This window comes from Zootoca vivipara, chromosome 6 (assembly GCF_965207765.1).
Source record: "Zootoca vivipara chromosome 6, rZooViv2.hap1.1, whole genome shotgun sequence".
Taxonomy (NCBI): domain Eukaryota; kingdom Metazoa; phylum Chordata; class Lepidosauria; order Squamata; family Lacertidae; genus Zootoca; species Zootoca vivipara.
The window spans coordinates 35,772,051-35,790,726 of NC_142589.1; the positions used below are offsets into that span (position 1 = coordinate 35,772,051).

Genomic DNA, 18,676 nt, shown 5'->3' on the forward strand with positions numbered 1-18,676 from the left:
AGACATTCAGACTGATCCAAAGCACTGTGTCTGTTCTTGGGGGTGCATAGTCACACACTTTTGAGCGCAAGTTTCCCTGCTCACTTCTGTCCTCAGTGGACAAGACTTTGCATAAGGTAGGAGCTCCATGTGAGTGCTCCATCAAGCATGTGGTAGCACGGGATCAAATCAATCACTTTGGTTTTAAGCTGACAGCAAAATGCGCGTAATGCCCCTTTTCAAACATCTGCATGACTGCTCTCTCTCTCTCTCTCTCTCTCTCTCTCTCTCTCTCTCTCTCTCTCTCTCACACACACACACACACACACACACACACAGGCAGGGTCTGTATTAATGATAGCTTGTACACACTCCTAACCTGTACATACACTGAACACATGCTTTAGCACACATGACTGTTGTCCCTCAATGATCTTTGGATTTTAACCATTGTAGTTTTCGCAGTACTCTAAAGTGTTCCCCCCTGGGATTTCTGCACATTCCTCTTCCCCATTTACAATGCAGTGGCGGGGGTGGGGGAGATCACAACTACCACCTCCCGGGGAGAGTTTCTTGTGCATCTCTCCAAGGTCAGCTCTCTCAGGGGCTTGCTCAGAGCGAGGCATGCAACTCTCTAGAAAAGTAGCAATTAACTACCGTAACTCCTGCTCCTCTTCCCCTCCCAGTGATTGTGTCACACCCCTATTGTGCCAAGAAGTAACACAGAGATTTACCCCCTTCCTCCTGCTGCAACCATGGCATAAACACAGAGATTGCCCAATTCACAAATGAGTTGTGCACAGATGAGTTGCAGTGCTCACCCATTCACCTCTTGGCACACACGAAACTGCTCCCTCCACTGAAGTGGATGGGAGAGCTCAGCTGTGCGCTCGCAATCACAAGGGATCTCTGAAGCACATGTGTGCTTATAGCTCCTTAAGAGCCTAGGCTGATGTAGCTCTATAAACAGATATTTACATAGCTTCTTATTCTGGGACCCTTTGGTTGGTCCTCATTGATGCATATCCTACTGGATCCCCACCATCACCACCCTCCCTATGGACCCACTCATCTATGCTTTTCCTATTAACATAGCTATATACAGCAGCATCCTCCAAAAGTTTGCCTGGATGGAAAAGAGCCAAGAACACATTGCTGCTCTTCTTCTTAAAGGTGGAGAACCTCAGGCCCAGGAACCCTCTGGACCTCTCTGTCTTGCCCTTGGGACTCTCTCTAGGCCACACACCCCTCTCCATACCACTTCCCCTTCCAGCTGTTAAGCCTTGCTGGAATTTGTCCTTGAATGGTAGCAATGCCTCTCTCCTACTTGCTTGGCTGGAGGAATGGGTGCATTCATTACCTCAGCTACTGCTGTCATGTGACCCCCCAGGAGGGAATGTGGTCCTCAGACTGAATAAACTTCCCCAACTCTGCTCTGAAGCATCCATCACTTGCCCTTTTGAGCTAGGGTACTGGTCTCACCAAGTAGAGCTGTTCACATTTCGCTCTTGGGGTATTTTGTTTACTGAGAAACCCTTCATAGTTAACATAGCTTAAGGGGGTGGGGTACATGTTACTATTTAAGAATAAAACAAAATCAGGAAGAACCACAGCTCAGTTTTAGAGCATCTGCTTTGTATGCAAAAGGTTCCAGATTCAATCCCCCATCATCTCCAGGCAGGGCTGGAAGAAGACCTTCTGTCAGGAGATCTGCTGCCAGTCAGTGTAGACAATACTGAGCTAGATGGACCAATGGTCTGACTCCATATAAGACAAATTTCATATGTTCAGCATTCTGTTTAATTTTTAAATGACTGAGCATTTTAATCTACCCTTCCCCTCCACCGCAAAACAACAACAACAATGCAATATGAGCTAAAATAAAACTTTGCAGGAATATATTACACAGATGCAAAAATGTAAAGCTGGGTGTGGTTTCTTAATAGCATAAGTAAGAAGCCACTTGGTCAACAAAGTCGTCACAGAATTCTCACCAGGATATATTGAAAATATAAAGAGAGCAAAGCAGCCACAAGACAGCTAAAGATGGGTGTCTTGGGAGCAGGGGAGCAGACCTAGGTTCACACATGCATATTCATCACTTGATGACTGCAACATCAAGGAATTACTTGCACATGGGAACAGAGGTGGAGATAGCTGTGCACACGGGGACAGGGCTAGCCACCCAGGGGGGGTGAGCGTCCCAAGGCGGCGGCACCCACAGGAAGCAGCAAGTGTCCCAGGGGCGGGGGTGGCACAGCGATGTCACCCCCGCCCCAGGGATGACACCCGGGGCGGACCGCAGCCACCGCACCCCCTTCCTCCCCCAGTGCATGGGAACAAGCTAATGGAGATCACCACCAATAACGTTTTCACATCACCCTTAGACTTTTCAGTGGACTCTGCTCACATGCTTAGCTGCCAGTGATTGAGTGCACAGAAATCAGACGACTTGACACACACATGTGAACCAGCCCCTTTGAGTCCCTTTTTGCAAAGCTCATATAAGCCCATCTCTTCAGTTGAAGCGTCTCATTCACTGGGCCTTGCAGTGTGTGTGTGTGTGTGTGTGTGTGTGTGTGTGTGTGTGTGTCAATAATCTATCTATCTATCTATCTATCTATCTATCTATCTATCATCTCTATCATCTATCTATCTATATTGTTTACATTTCAGGTACACTGAACACACAGACAGCAGCTCCATCTAGATGACCAGTACTGAACAACTCAAGGAGATATGTTCCTTGGGGATACTTCCATATTCCCCTAAATGCAGACATTTATACCAAAAGGGGGGGGATACAGTGGTTGGAGCTTGCGTCACCCCTCCTCTTCAGGAAACACATTACCCAGACAGCAAAACAGCCCTACAGATGTCCCTCTCTGTTCTGAGACCAATGAATCAACATGGTGCGTGTCTTTTTGGGATCAAAGCTGCTGAATCACAACCCCACTTTTTTCCTTTCAAAAACCAAGCCATCCAGCAATACCCCAGTACTGATTTTAAAGCTACTTTAGATGTATTTTATAGTGCTGAGAAGCCCAAAGGAATGTTTCATTGTTTCCTTTTTTATGTCAAATTCCATATGGGGAAACAAGATATCACAAACTCTCTCCTCTCTCTCTCTCTCTCTCTCTCTCTCTCTCTCTCTCTCTCTCTCTCTCACACACACACACACACACACACACACACACACACACACACACACCTACATTCAAAAACCCAGAACAATGTTCCCAAAAGGAAAAATTAAAAGGATGGTGGTGATACAAAAATAGATCTAAACTGAATCCTTAAAAAACAAATGTTTTGCCCAGTATTCTCTCAAACAGTGATTTGCTGGTTTTCTCGGAAAATGGGTCTTTGGTGTGGTCCACAAGAATCCTGGAAATTCCTATATATCTGGTCATAATGCAGCTCCTCGCCTATCGGGTGGATCAAAGAGTTGCTGTCGTTCTTCCCAGCTTCCTCCACCAACTGACGAATAGTCAGCTGCTCAATCTAAAGTTGGGGAAAGATCAGAAATCCTTATTTTGAGCAGTGGTACCTTTGAAGGATTGAATGTGCAGCAGAATGGTCCTACTCAATTGTGGATATCATTATTATTATTGTTCTGCCCTTCACCATAAGGCCCCAAGGTGGTTTACAACATTAAAACACAACATGACAACAAAATATTAAAAGCAGTTTAAAACTACTTGCAATTACATAAATAAGGCAGGTCCCAAAAATATACACCTCAAGTGTCAAAAGCCCGTGCAAAGAGGTGTGCCTTCAGCAATTGCCAGAAAGTACATAAGGAAGGTGTGAGATGTACGTCTGTGGGGAGCTCCACAACTTACAGGCTGCCACAGAGAATGTGTGCCCCCACCCCAAACCTCTGAGGGCAGAGAACTACCAAGAAGAACCCCTCTGCTGGTCTTTCGAGTATTTGGGGCTGGAGTCATTTAGGGCTTTGAACACTAACGAGAGCATCCTGAATTTGGCCAGGAAACAAACTGGCAACCAGTTGAATACTAGACTGGGTTAATATTCAGTGCTAGTCCTACTCTACTTTCTTTCTTACAAATATTCTCCTTCTTACAGGATAAACAATTCTGTACACTAAGCCCTATGTTCCAGGGATTGCACCTAAAGCCAAAATCATGTATAGTCAAAACACATTGGATGCAATAGCAGGCAGGATTGCCAAAGTCTTTTTTTCTGGTTACAGGTAGGTAGCCGTGTTGGTCTGACGTAGTCGAAACAAAAAAATTAAATAAAACATGCACATGAAAGCTCATACCTATGACAAACTTAGTTGGTCTCTAAGGTGCTACTGGAAGGAATTTTTTTAATTCTTTTTTTCTGGACACCCATCCCCTTTTTAGTTGGCATTTTTAATAAAAACAACAACAAGTACAAAAAGCTGATCATGCGCAAGTTAAATGTGCGTAAGTTGCAGGCTTACTGTATTCTTTCTCTTTTTTTGTTGCAATACTTGATAGAGGAAATACTTGAAAGAGGCTGTCAAATGTGAGGTTGTATCTATCTGCCTTGTCTATAAGATGATGATTATGATGAGAGAAACCTCCTTGTGAATACAGGGCTTATCCATCCTTATCCACACCCTTTCCAGGCTGCACTTAAAAGTTTTTAAGTGGGGTTTTTCCCCCAGCAGGTTTTGGTGGGTCTGGAGTGCAAAGAAAAAAAGATGCTTGGAAATAGAGCTATGAAGCGCAGACCATGCCTGGAAAGACTTCTTCCATAAAAGTCCCCTCTCCCCTTTTCCTGGCCTTGCTCGTCTCATGTAGACTTTTAAGCCTTAATGGCAGGGAACATGACACTTCTGTGTTCTCTGTAGACAGCAGCTTAGCATGCCTATGCTATCAAATAAATGTTTTGGCACACCAAGCCATCTAGAGAGCAGACAGCTCTCTCTATGAAGGGGCCTACCTGCATAAAGGGAAGGGGGGCCACCTCAGGTTCAGTTGCCAAACTTGGGGGGGGGGGCAGAATGCCTTACTGACACCAAAATCAGGCATCCCTGAGCATAAAGCACATTTTAAAACATTTTCCCCAAACATGAGGACTAGTACCTTGGTTGCCTGCTTTAAAAACAGAAAAGAAATGTGCTGCACTTGATGTGGGTGGGAAAGGAGGAACTTCCCTGAATTTAACACTAGGAAATCACAAGATCGTCTTGCACTATAAATGAGAGAACTCAAGTCAGAGAAGAACTCAGGGGCGCAGAGATAATATAAACAACTGACACCAAGACAGGCTATAATACTTGCCTCAACAAGGATCAGCTTGTAGCGTAAAGGGGTAGCATCTGGAAACTCCTCCCCAAAACATAGAAGAACTTTGCTGTTTGGGAAGCGGCCTTGATTGTTGTAATACTGCTGAAGTTCTAGAAGAAGAAAATGGCAAATGTTTTAATTAGAGGCAGAAGTCATTTGTCTCTGTGTCTGGGAGCCCAACTGCAGGTGGGTGTGTAACGAAATGGAGACAGAGGTACTGTACTTGGAATGCTGAACAAGGGAATGTTATGTGTGTACAGAAGTTTGTTGTCTCTGTAGAAGCATGAATGATTCTATGATACTCAAAAATACAATTCAGTGAAGGCTGTCCTTACTTTTTTATAAAAAAAATAATAATCTTGGACAGCATCCAACTAAACAGTTCTGCAGTGGAATTTCCCCTCCCTCTTCTCTCCCCATGTGCCCCCTAAATTTGCTCCACATGGTTGGGGAACTCCCAGAACATATTAAGAGGGGCATGTGGATGAGAATTCTAGGAATACCCGCTTTTTATTATTGTTGTTTAAAATGAAACAAGTTTCTAGCCGTTAGGAGTGCACAAAATATTTTAAGTTTGTGTGTGGCAATGCCTGCTGAAACCTCAAAAGATGGGGATGAAGAACAGAATACCCAGACTTAGATGAGATCTTTTCCCCCTCTTCCCCATGGAGAGAAGGGACAAAACAAATTGCAATTCCGTTCAAATTTTGAACCTACACATAACTTATGCAGGATGCAGAACCACACCTGCATTGGGTATTGGGTAGATTGGTCTTTACACACGAAATGAATCGGATTCATCCCCCATCCGTACCTCTGAAAAAGTGGTTGGTGTCAAATATCTTGACCACCTCGTCTCGGTCAAGCTTGTTGGGGCGGTCCTTGTAGATCATGGTGTTCCCGCTCCAGAAGACCCGGCCCTGGCTCAGCCTTTTGATGAAAATGCCCTGCTTGTTGGACTGCAGAAGGACACCTCTCTCCAGGTGTCCAAAGAGCTTTTTGGTGATCTGTCTCTGCCGTTCATTTGGGATCACGTCCGCCGACGGAAACCGCACGTTATCAAAGCTTTCCAGGGCATAAGGCAGCTCTCCAAGGGAGATCCGGCAACCTTCGGGGCGAGAGGTTGTTGTGTTTCCCACCAGCTTCCCGCCATAGTAGAAGTTGATCACCATCTGGGAATAGCCTGTGAAGAGGTATGTGGCAATTACCCATCATGGGGTTGTATGTGGCCAATTTATTTACTTATTTATATAAAGCATTGTTAATACTGCTCTTCGGCAAAAGAAAATAGCTCCTAAAGTGGCTCACAAATATCTGTGGTAACACAGTGCCGGTCCCCTGGTTTAAAAGACACAACATGAAAGGAAGAGGGGTCTGGAGGGAGAATGCAAACGACAAACTCAAGCACCTAATTTCAGCAACAAAGTTATAGTGGCTCTGACAGGGTCCTGTCACCATGGGCTGCTTTTACTGGGGGCGGGGAAGCAGGAGTTCTTGGTATCTTTAACTCCCCCCCCCAAAAAAAAAGATTTGGGTTGAAAACGAAATGAAACGAAGGCTAACTGTACCAGATGTTAACTGTGGGAGGAAGCTGAAGAGTCGCCATACCTGAATGAACTGCTTCGTAGCCAGTGAACCCACTCATCAGCGGCAAAGCTGTGGGTTTAAAAAAAGAAAAGAAAGGTTACATGTATTTGTTTTATTTACTTCTATAACAAGTGACATCCTGCCCTTCTGGTGCCTGCACACCACTTAGGGCAGCTAACATCTATACAAACCAACCCAAAAATACATTATTATTTTTAATTGCATTATAAGCAAAACAGAAACAGCAGCTAAAACAGAGGCATTGGATAAATACTTATTTGCCCACCAAAACCAGTGCCTGCCTAAACAAGATGGCTTATGTATTTATATTTATAAAAGTATTTCTGCAGTACAAATGGCAGGACAAAAGTGGAATTTGTGAGCCCTTATGGTTGCTAAGAGATTAATACTTTCAGACTGGAAGGGTAAATACCCACTGCCTATTACTGAATGATCTGAGGACCTCACTTTCCTGGCTACACTGGAACATATTTCATATAGACATGAATTTCATGTCTGAAAGGCTGAAGGGCTTATATGTTTAGCTTCCGCGTGTAACTTAAGATGCATGTACTGGTGTTTACTGTATCCATAATGTGAGCACCTTGACTTTCTGAGAACATTTAACAGCGTCTTACCAGGACTTGACTGCTGAGTCCACCAGTCAGGTATTGGTGGGTTTCTTCCATTCTCCTGAAGCGGTGAAGGGCTTCGTTTAATTGTGCCAAGGTATTCATCCACTGCAGAGGGGGGCTGGAAAGTTTATGGGGGGGGGGAGATAGAAGACGACAATTGAGATGGCAATGTTAACATTATAAGTACTGTATATGTAACCTGAAAGCAGTGATGCTCGTGAAAGTTATTCTGCTGCTTAGTATGACAAGATGACTCCCAAGAAAGATGTTTCCCTCCAGAAATAAAGAGTAATGCTTATAAAGACATAGTAGATGCAAACACACACACACACACACACAAATTCTATGCGTGTCAGAGAGAATGGGACTATGAGAGAGAGGTGGGGGGGGGACAGAGAAAGAAAGTGTGTGAGAGTGTGTGTGTGGAAGAGAGAGAGAGAGAGAAGAGCATGTATGGTTTAAGTACGCCTCGGTTTGAGTATTTTCAGTTTAAGTACTCCGCGGACCTGTTTGGAACGGATTAATCCACTTTCCATTACTTTCAATGGGAAAGTTTGCTTCAGGTTAAGTACGCTTCAGGTTAAGTACAGACTTCCGGAACCAATTGTGTTTGTAAACCGAGGTACCACTGTAGCCAGGATTTATGTTGAGGGGACAGTCTTTATGTTAGAGGTGCAGAACCGAGCTGTTAGTTTCATTTATACTTGATTTAGGGGAGCAGCTGCCTCCCTGTTCCCCCCCCCCCCCGGCTTGGCTACACCTATGAAGAGAAGAGGTCAGTGTGTCCAGTGCTGCTGCTTCTTATCAAGTACTCACATCAGCACTAAATGGCAGCAAAACCAGCAGCAAAAAAAAAAAGTGACGGTATCCCAGACCACTGACTTCTGTCCCCCCCAAAACACTGTGTGTTTCAAAGCACTTAACATTGTTTCAGTAATTTTTTAACCACTCCTAAGGTAGACACACACACACACACACACACACACACACACACACACATCAAATTGCAGCTTGACAGTTGTAAAACTGTGGTTTGCAGGCTTTTTTTGTTTAGGCAAGCCTACAAAGACATTTGATTTTATTATGTGTATTTGTTTTGAAAACTGTTCCTTTCATCTATATTCTGATTACTTCATCCACCATGTTTTTAATGTATTTATTTGCTATTTTTTTAAATATATATATATATTATTAACTTATTTATGTAAACAGCTTACAGGTTGGTTGGTTTTTAATTAAACAATATATGAAGCTTTCTAAAAAAAAATAAGACAAATGAAAATATGAAATGGTATAGTAAATTTCGTTCTGGGTGGAATGAAAGGGGATGGAATGAAGGGTGGAATGAAAGGGGATGGAATGAAAGGGGATGGAATGAAGGGATGGAATGGTGAATTTAACACCATTATTCCAGTCCCGTATGGCAATACACATAAGCCCTCTTCAGCCATACAGCCTGGACACTCGAGGGCAAAGGTGTGTATGGAATGAGCATGTGTGGAGAGGGATAGAGGAGAAATTCGATTCATTTCACATTTAAATGTGAACTTACAAAATCTGCAATTTCCAAAGCAATACATTAACTGAAGCACAGCCATCCTTTGAAATTCACACTTTTTGCAATGCCAACTAATGCATACAAAAATATATATACTGTACATGGTAAAGTGACCCTTCAAAAAAGAAAAAAGATAGAAAGTATGAAGAAATAAAGTGATATATTAGCATGTGCAAAGGGGGTGTTAATTACCTCTTTCATCAAGTCATCTATTGCAGAAGCACTGCACTCCATTTCCTTTACTTCACTCAAGCTGCACCCATTCCCCATCCCCATTTTGCCTGGGAAGAAACACAATTTGAATACCATTACAAACTATTCTAAAAGAGTGGCAACTTTGGCATGCAGTTTGGCCCTCTGCAAAAGGGTTTTAGGTATTTCAGTAAGGACCATCCTACTTTCCACCCCAAATAATCTGAAAACTGTTTGATGATACCCTGGGATCCAGGTTATTTGTTTGCCAAGACCCCCATGACTTGTAGTTCCCTAGTGGAACACACAGACACGAGTATTTAGGTTTATGGATTCAAATAAGTCATTGGTTTATTGGTTACAGATGTGAGCAATTTGGCTTAGGCATTGGGTGAAGCCAGGCTATATCTCGACTCCCACCCGTCTGCAGTGAGTCCAACTAAGGGTAAACCACCAATAGCCCTATGACTTACGAGTTTTGGGACTACAACTCCCATCACCCCTAGCTAACAGGACCAGTGGTCAGGGATGATGGGAGTTGTAGTCCCAAAACATCTGGAGGGCCGAGTTTGCCTATGCCTGACTTGCATCAAACAGGGGCAACCCGAGGGGTCCCCGTTGGGGTCGTGGCATGGCCCTAGCCCACGTCCAGGCATCAGACAGGATCCACACCTGCGGATCCCTTTAACAGGATACCCTTAATGAGGAGAGGCAGGCAGAGGCTACAACCTCTCCTCCATCCAAACAAAGACTTACCCAATGCCTAACCTCACAAAGTTGTGACGATTGCTACAAGGTAGGCGAAAACCAATTTGCCAAGTGGAAAAAAATCCTATCTGGCCCCAACAATATAGAGGCCGACATTTGTCCATAGCAAGGTCATGTCAGAGCAAAGCATGAAAAGAGGCAGGTGGGTTGGGAGATCTGGCAAAAAGGTAAGGGGGGCCCGGCCGCACCGCAGTTTAATTTCCCACGACCATACACCCCTACCGGCACTGATTGGCCAGCGGGGCCACAATGACATGGCCGGGTTGGCACAAGGGGGCGTCGACTCCCCATCCTCACACAGGATCACTGCAGGGGCCCAGATGCCTGGCCACAACACTGCCCACCGAAAAAGGTGTGTGGACTTAGTAGACAATGGACAGTTTTCCAGAAAAACTGCAAGCCGTTCGTATGAGCATTAAGCCTTGCAGCCTTATGGGGGTTGATTTCTTGACAGCTCAATTTTGTATGCTTGAAAAGTCACCACACACCAAAAACCACAGATAAAAATAAAACAGAGCAAGGCTCGTGTAATACCGGACATTTCAAAGACAGACGTTCTGTGTTCTGTTACTGTAACCACAAATGCACAGCTCTGCTTTACTCCAGCAAAGGGCCAATGCGGGGAGTTGTTGCTCTGTATCCTTGACACCTGGGGCTTTGCAAACCGAGCACTGGGGTGTGGGTGCTGAGGCTGACAATAAAAGGTGCCGTGAAAGCTTTCTCACAGCGCTTTGACACTGGGATGTGATACGAATGGAGACTTCGCGGAATGCAAGACACATAGTAATGTGGTGTAGTTTTCAAAGAAAGCTGTATCAGTGAAGGGAGTGAGGGGAGCCATGAAAGGAAAAAAGCACCTTGATGAATTTCTTTTACTTGTGTGTAAATCAAATCCTGATGTGTAGCAAGCTCCATCTCCCATCTCCCTTGTACTCTGGGGGTACAGAACCTGCTTTGCAGAACACAGGTTCAATCCCTGACATCTCCAGGTAGGACTGGGAATGTAATTTCTGAAGCCCTGGAGAGCCTCTGCTAATCAGTGTAGACAACACTGAGCTAGATGGACTCAGCATAAGGCAGCTTCTCCCATTTTCCTATGGGTATTGGATATTACCTAGACAGAATAACTGATGAATGACAGCTGAATATGGCAACTGCAGCACAGCACATTCATGGTGGTTAATGTGTGTACTGTACAAGGGGGAGCAAGATCATGCACACCAGCTGCACCACATGCATGCATTCATAACTTCCAAGACAGCCTACATGTGAACAGACTCTGCATGCAGCTGGGAACCAGTAAATAGACACTGTCTGCATCCCTACATGCAAACAGTTCATGCACATGCAAATTCTGCTGCAGATTATGGCATGCATGCAAAGGGGGGCAGCAGCAGACGCAATCCTGCGGCACATTCAACTCACAATCAGCCTTTTACTTCAGTTTCAAAGTGGTTTGCAACTTTTGAATTCAGGTAGATAATATTTCCATTTGCAAAGCTCTACGATGATGATGATTAAGTAACTATAGAATCAGGAGAAGAAATTTATTTATTAGGAAATTTACATCTCCATTTTCTTTATAAAATAAATATAAAGTAGTTTTAAAACACACACAAAATGTTCCCACACTGTATTTCCCCCCCAAAATTAATTTTCTCCTGGAGAACAGCCCCTCAGTTTGTTCAAAATGCATAGATATTTGGGGCTTGCTGTACAATACATATGAAGAAACTTTGTATATGTCTTTAAACAAATCATCTCTTGCCTGTGGTCTGAAGCAGAATCTACTGTGAGCTACACCATGAGATCCTGCGTGGTTCCATTACACTTACATTTCTGTTCTTCCTCTGGAACAATGCGGTAGACCTTATATGGCTCTGAGATGTCCAGTTGTGACCTGTCCGTCACTTCCTCAAAGTCGGGGCTCTTATTCAAGGCACAGCGTAACCTTGTCTTCCATGTGGCTGGTTCAGCTTTATCACCTTCCTTGAATTTCCCTTTGAAGACTGCCCAAGCCTAGAGGATAAACAGGAAAGTTTCTCACAAAGAGGTACCACTGCTTTCTGAGGTTCCAAATGGAGAGAAAAAAATCTGTGAACTTTCACTGAGTACAATCTCTAAGCAAGACCATCCCTGCCATTCAAGTGCCTCAATGGGCATTCCAGTCTTATTAAATGTCATTCCCACTCCAGTTCATGTCTTCTCTATGCTTCCCCTCATCGTTCAAAGTCTATATCACAGTCTCACTATTTTAAAAGTTCAAATGGGTATCCTATATGAATTGTATGGGTACTTTTCCTTCTATTGTATGCAAAGCCGCATTGTATTGCTTTTTTTCTCTCACTAGGTGTCACTATAGGATGATTTGCACAGCTAACAGATTGAGTACCATGCAGCACATAAATACACAAAAAATATGTTCCTTTGGAAAAAAATGTATTCTTTCACACATTCTCTATGTAAAAGCTACTCCAGCTCCATGAGAAGAGCTTTGGAGGCCTTACTCATGTTTCTGCATTTTAAGATCAGTTGGGCTGGCAGGCACTACAGATAGGGCCTTCTCAATGGAGTTCCCTTCTGAGAAATATATGACTGGCTCCTTTGGTTCAGATTTTTAAGAAAGTTTGTACTTACTGATTTTTATTATTTTGAGCATTTTTTAAACTGGCTGTTTCATTACGATTCAAACTGTACATTTTAATATTTGTTTTAAATAAAACAGAGTATTTTCATAGTAATGTAAACTGCCTTGGGAAAGCTATAGTTTGAAGGGAAGCGTAAAAATAATTCTCTGAAATAAACAAAGCTTCGGTAAAGTGTAGTAAGAAGCCGTTTTTATCAGGTGGCTTTTAAAAGAAACTTAAGACTACAAAAACCACTGGGAATAAGCCAAGGAAAGGCAACCAAAGTGACCAAGAGGCTTGGACAACTTCAAAATGTTAGTTTTTCGTTCGTAGTAGGGGCAGGACATGATATAAGTGCACAGAAGTATGCATGTTTTGAAGAAAGTGTTTCCCTCTCTCATAATATTAGAACCCAGAGTCATCCAATGAAGCTGAATACAGGAAGACTCAAGACAGACAAGAGGAAGGTCTTCTTCACATATGACACAATTTGCTCCCACTAAAGGTAGTGATGACCACCACCTTGGGGATCTGACCAATTCATGAAGGATAAAGTTATCCATGGCTACTGGCCATGATGGCTTTCTAGTCCAACCCCCTGCAATGCAGGAATCTCAACTAATGCCTCTATGACAGGTGGTCATCTAACCTCTGCTTAAAGGCCTCCAATGAAGGAGAGCCCACCACCACCTTCTGACAAAGTCCTTTCCACTGTCAAATAGCTCTTACCATCAGAAAGTTCTTCCTGCAGTTTAGCTGGAATCTCCTGCCTTATAACTCAAAGCCATTGATTCGGGTCCTACCCTCTGGAGCAGGAGGAAACAAGATTGCTCCATCTTCCATGTGAAAACCCTTTAGATATTTGAAAATGGCTATCATACCCTCAGGATTCCTTCCAACTCTACAATCCTATGAGTCCCTGTCAGAAGCACCATGTTTCTGAGTAACAGTTGCTGGGAATCACAAGTGGGGCGAGCGCTGTTGTACTTGTGGGCTTCCCAGAGGCATATGGTTTGCCCTGTGAGAACAGAATGCTAGACTGCATGGGCCTATGGTCTGATCCAACTGAACTCTTATTTATGTTCTTAATATAGAGGACAAGCCCATACGGACTTCAGATTGTGAAAATGCACCATCCAAAAGACTTATGGAAACCTCAAGAGTTGTGACTTGAAAAGTTGTTGTTCGCTTTTATAAAGGTATAGAAAGTTTCAACTACTAAGAAACTCAGGGAAATAAACAGATTTGACATTTGCAACATTGATGTAAGGCATATTCTTCATACCTTGAATATGGATGCATCCACCTCCTGGTTGTAATCCTGCTTCCCTGCGTGTTTCCATGGGATACGGAACATGGTTTTCTCATCATTCTCCCAGATCAGGCCAGAATACATCCCGCTATCAATTTGTTCAATCAGCCATTGCCTGAGCCGTCTTCCACCGTTTCGATCACACATCCTGAATGGAAGCATTGAATGGTCAATCTATTGAATGGAAGCATTGAATGGAAGATTGAATGGTCAATCTAACCATCAGCTGCATTTGCCATCTATGGAAATCCAATGAAAAGATTCCAAGAGCTCTGGCCAGGTAAAGGAATAATTTTTAGAAAGTTTTAAGTTGAGAATAATAAGACAAATTCCAGTAGCAATCCAGTTTTTAGAAATCCAGGACAAGGCCCTGTTTTGGTTTATTCTTCATTAGCTCTAGTTTCATAGTTTCAAGGTCAAAGCGTACCATTAATGCTTTTCCTACCCACCATCCCATCCTATGCACGTTTACTCAGAAGTAAGTCTGAATGATTTCAGTAGAGCTTTCCTTCAGATAAGAGTGCATAGGATCAAGTCCTAAAATAGTGATGTAGTGGCAAGTCTGAGAACTAAGAAGGTAAGAGACTGAGGAAGTAACCGAGTGGCAAACTGGAGAATGAAATGGAGAGTCTGGGGGCTGTAACATAATGCTAGTTTAATGTAAAGCACAAGTAATTAAAATAATGCTGGATTGCTTATTTAAATGTTGATTCTGCCCTTCCTAGAGACTCTGAGCAGAGTGACAATATTTTAAACAGGAAAACAGTGTGAAAGGAACCATTGTAAAATTTAAGACAAAGACATTACCCTCCCCCCCAAAAAAATCTTGTTCAGCCCAAGTCAAGTTTGGTCATACTTAGTAAACATGAGATCTAAATCCCCACTAGTTTATCAGAAGGCACCAAATTCAAGCTCTGAATAGGTCTTCAATAGAACAATGTTCATCTACAGATATCAAACAACTGATATCTACACCCATCTTTACATGTGGTACGTGGATAGGAGCATGGGAAGCTTCCTTATACTGTATAGCTCAGTATTGCTTGTTCAACGATGACTGGCAGCAGCAACAGGAGTCTTCCCCATTCCCAATCCTACCTGGGGATGCTGGGGACTGAACCTGAGACCTTCTGCATGCAAAGAAGATGCTCTGCCACTGAGCTATTTCCCCACCCCACTCCACCCCTTGGCACACAGAATCTTAAGGAGCAAACAGTGTTAATTTGCACCAAAAAGAACTAAGGCAAGGCTAGTCAACATGGCACTCTCCTGATGTTGTTAGACTCAAACTCCCATCAGCCCCAGCCATTACAGCCAATGGTCAGAAATGATGGGAGTTGGAGTCCAACACCATCTGGAGGCACCACATTGACTATTCTTCAACTAACATTTTATGGGCCAACCTAAATCAGAAGAATGTCCCTTTAATGTGGCACTATGTTTCCAACAAGTGATGCAGGTGGCGCTGTGGGTTAAACCACAGAGCCTAGGGCTTGCTGATCAGAAGGTCAGTGGTTCGAATCCCTGCGACGGGGTGAGCTCCCGTTGCTCAGTTCCAGATCCTGCCAACCTAGCAGTTTGAAAGCATGTCAAAGTGCAAGTAGATAAATAGGTACCGCTCCAAGCGGGAAGGTAAACGGAGTTTCTGTGTGCTGCTCTGGTTCGCGAGAAGCGGCTTTGTCATGCTGGCCACATGACCTGGAAGCTGTACGCCGGCTCCCTCGGCTAATAAAGCGAGATGAGCGCCGCAACCCCAGAGTCAGTCACGACTGGACCTAATGGTCAGGGGTCCCTTTATCATTTTGTTTCCAACACTGGTCAGTTCGTAAACGCAACATGCAGGACATTAAAGGAGACAGAATAATATATGTAATAAACTGTTTTGGGCCAAAAGTCAGAGACATGATGTTGCCCTTTAAGGACCAAAGGAGCTAAACCTTTAGAAGATCTCCTATGCTTTTTAAAAATGGCTTAAAAGTGGGAGGGGAGCAAAATTGAGGCCGTTGTGCTACATGAAGACATTCAATTCTTTCCTCATGTCAAGTTCCTGACCTAAATTGCTCGTCCACCCAAAAAAGCCACCTGATGCCCCATGGTGGGAAACATACAGTATACACAAACAGAGAGAACCAGGAACAAAAAAATCTGAGCACTAAAAAGAGGTGAAAAAGTCAAGCAATTCAAGTTCCAATTAGCAAAGCTGTGTCACGGAGACGCCCCCAGATGACTGTCTTGTCAGAAGGGAACTCACTTAATTGTGCAATGCAATCCTATGCTTACCTACTCAGTTCAATGGGATTTACTCCCAAGTAAGTATGCATAGCATTGTAGAGTTGGAAGGGACCGCAAGGATCATCTAGTCCAACCCTCTTCAATGCAGGATTCTTTTGCCAATGGCCCTGATATTATGTCCACCAATTGAGCTACTCTTCCCGCAAACGTACAGGATTGCAGCTGTAATCTTGCGTTATTTGCAACAGATGAGAAACACAAAGGCTGAAGGCTAGTGTCTGTAAACAATGATTCCACTTCAAGTCATTATTGCATTTTTAAATCCAAGCCACTCGGAAACCTTTTAGGTAACAAGTGACTAATATTTCTAATAAGTCATGAATTATTCTAATTATTATTAATTTTCTAGCCTTCTAGCTCACTACTGTCTACACTAACCGGCCACAGCTCTACAGGATCTAGGGTTTCAAGCAGGGAATCTTTCCTAGCCCTACCTGGAGATGGAAGGGGTTGAAGGTGGAACCTTCTGCATGTGCAGTATACCAGTACGTACCTACTGTACATTGGTCTGATCTTGAAGGGCTCATCTTCTGTAATTACTGCCTGCTTCACGTAGCCACACTTAATTGTAAACCAAGATACCACACTGAAAATTCATCTTAGAATCTGAAATTCTGAATGTTTCTCCCAGAAAAGAAGTACCAATAGTAGATATACTAAGTCAAACGAAGAGGAATTAGTCTCTATGATCATTTTGCTTTTAAACCAACTAAGAACTACTATAATGATTGTATTACTCACTGTACATGTTACTGGACAATATTTTATATAGGCACGTTTTAGTAGATTAAGCATGTTACACTTTTTATAATTCTTATTTGTCTATTTTTCCCATTTTCTACAGTCCAAGGCTACTTGTGCACTCCTTTGCACACTTGCATGGGAATAAGAAGCCCATACAGTGGGTTCAACAATAGGCTTAATACAGAAAAGGGGTGTCCTAAGTTTATTTACTCATTTTATTTAACAAGATTTATATACGGTACTGCTTCATCCGGGAAACCTCTAAGCACTTTACATAAAATAATATAAAATATTCATAAGAATGTACTGATAAAATCATCAGACCTTAAAAAAACCAAATAGACATAATAATCAAAATACTGTATAGATAAAACCAACAGTTTTTTAAACATACGTGATAAAATTACATGTCTGGGTAGGCTTACTTAAACAAGGTTTTTTAGCAGGCATCAGAAAAAGTACAACAAAGACAACTTCCTAATATTGATAGGAATCAAGTTATTTGTGATGTGTTTTGCATAGAGTTAGCAAGGTGTGAATCTGTTCTGAATTTCCAGTACAGAACATGATTTTTTTTAAACCCATGACACAATTTCTTTTAAATTCCACTCAAAACACAGTGGTACAATATAAACACACAACACGGAGAGGTGAGAGACTTGCCACCCTATGCATCCTGTCTCAGAAGCAACAGCACAATGCTAAGTAAATTTACTCAGGCGTAAGTCCAATGACATTTACTGCCTGGAGAGTGGCTTCAGCCACACTTTGTTCCGTCCTGATGACTTCTCTCTCAATCTGGATAGCAGTCAACAAAACTCCACAAAGCTCTCGTACATAGATCACAAGGCACATGTAGAAATATTTACTCACATTCCAATAGGCTGTTCTTTGACTTGCTACCAAATAAACGTGCATTGGATTAAAGCATATATATTGTTTAGCGCTAGATTATTAATATCAATGATATCAATAGCAAAAATAATAATTAATAAGGATAATTCTAATCTAAATTGGTAAGAATAAGAAATATGAAAAAATAGGGAAGCATACAAAAATAAACCCGTTTCACAAGGAGGCAAATATTTATTATGATTATTTCATTTATATCCCGCCCTTCCACCCGAAAGAACTCAGGGCGGCAAACGGATCCACAGTCTAAGAACAAATATCTTCAGGTCTGGCAAGGTCTAAGAGCTAAGCAAAACTTTGTGCCCCTTATTAGTACTGTAGCCTGGAAGCCCCCAGGCTAAATTGTTATTTTCGCTTTGCAAGAAAAAAGGTTAGCCGGCAACTCCAGCAAAAGGAAAGTACGCCAGGACACACAGAGCACTAACCTCCACATCTGTACCGGTTGCTGATCTTTATCTACGCTAGATACCAGGTCATGAAAGATGAAACAGAAGCTCGCCCTGCCAATATAGGGGTATATGTGTATATCTATTTCTATTAGAGGCTGAAGGATACGGAGTTTCCTCCCTCCCGAGGGGGGGGCTGTCTCTGAACCAATGGAAAGAGAGGAGGAGGCGAGCTGGCCAATCAGGAAGGGCCAGTGCAGCGTTCCTTCTTCTCACTACATTCTTTTCCGAGAAATCGGCAGTCTCTCTATCTCTCTCTCTCTCTCTCTCTCTCGTCCGTTCGAGAGTACCAGTCCAACGTTCCATCCCCGCGTCAACATCCCATGTCAACGTTCCATT

The 18,676-nt window shown here is 42.9% G+C and overlaps 1 protein-coding gene across 1 annotated transcript; it reads right to left on the bottom strand.

Annotated features, from left to right (window-relative positions):
• Nucleotides 1–1,762: 1,762 nt before the first annotated feature.
• IRF8 (interferon regulatory factor 8) lies at nt 1,763–18,466 on the bottom strand. The gene is made up of 9 exons (XM_035120579.3): nt 18,317–18,466; nt 13,917–14,091; nt 11,840–12,023; nt 9,237–9,325; nt 7,490–7,604; nt 6,873–6,920; nt 6,079–6,447; nt 5,259–5,374; nt 1,763–3,483 (listed from the first exon to the last, which is right to left on the bottom strand). Exons 1-9 carry the CDS (start codon nt 18,322–18,324, stop codon nt 3,307–3,309), a joined length of 1,281 nt encoding a protein of 426 aa, XP_034976470.1. The 5' UTR covers nt 18,325–18,466; the 3' UTR covers nt 1,763–3,306.
• Nucleotides 18,467–18,676: the final 210 nt, after the last annotated feature.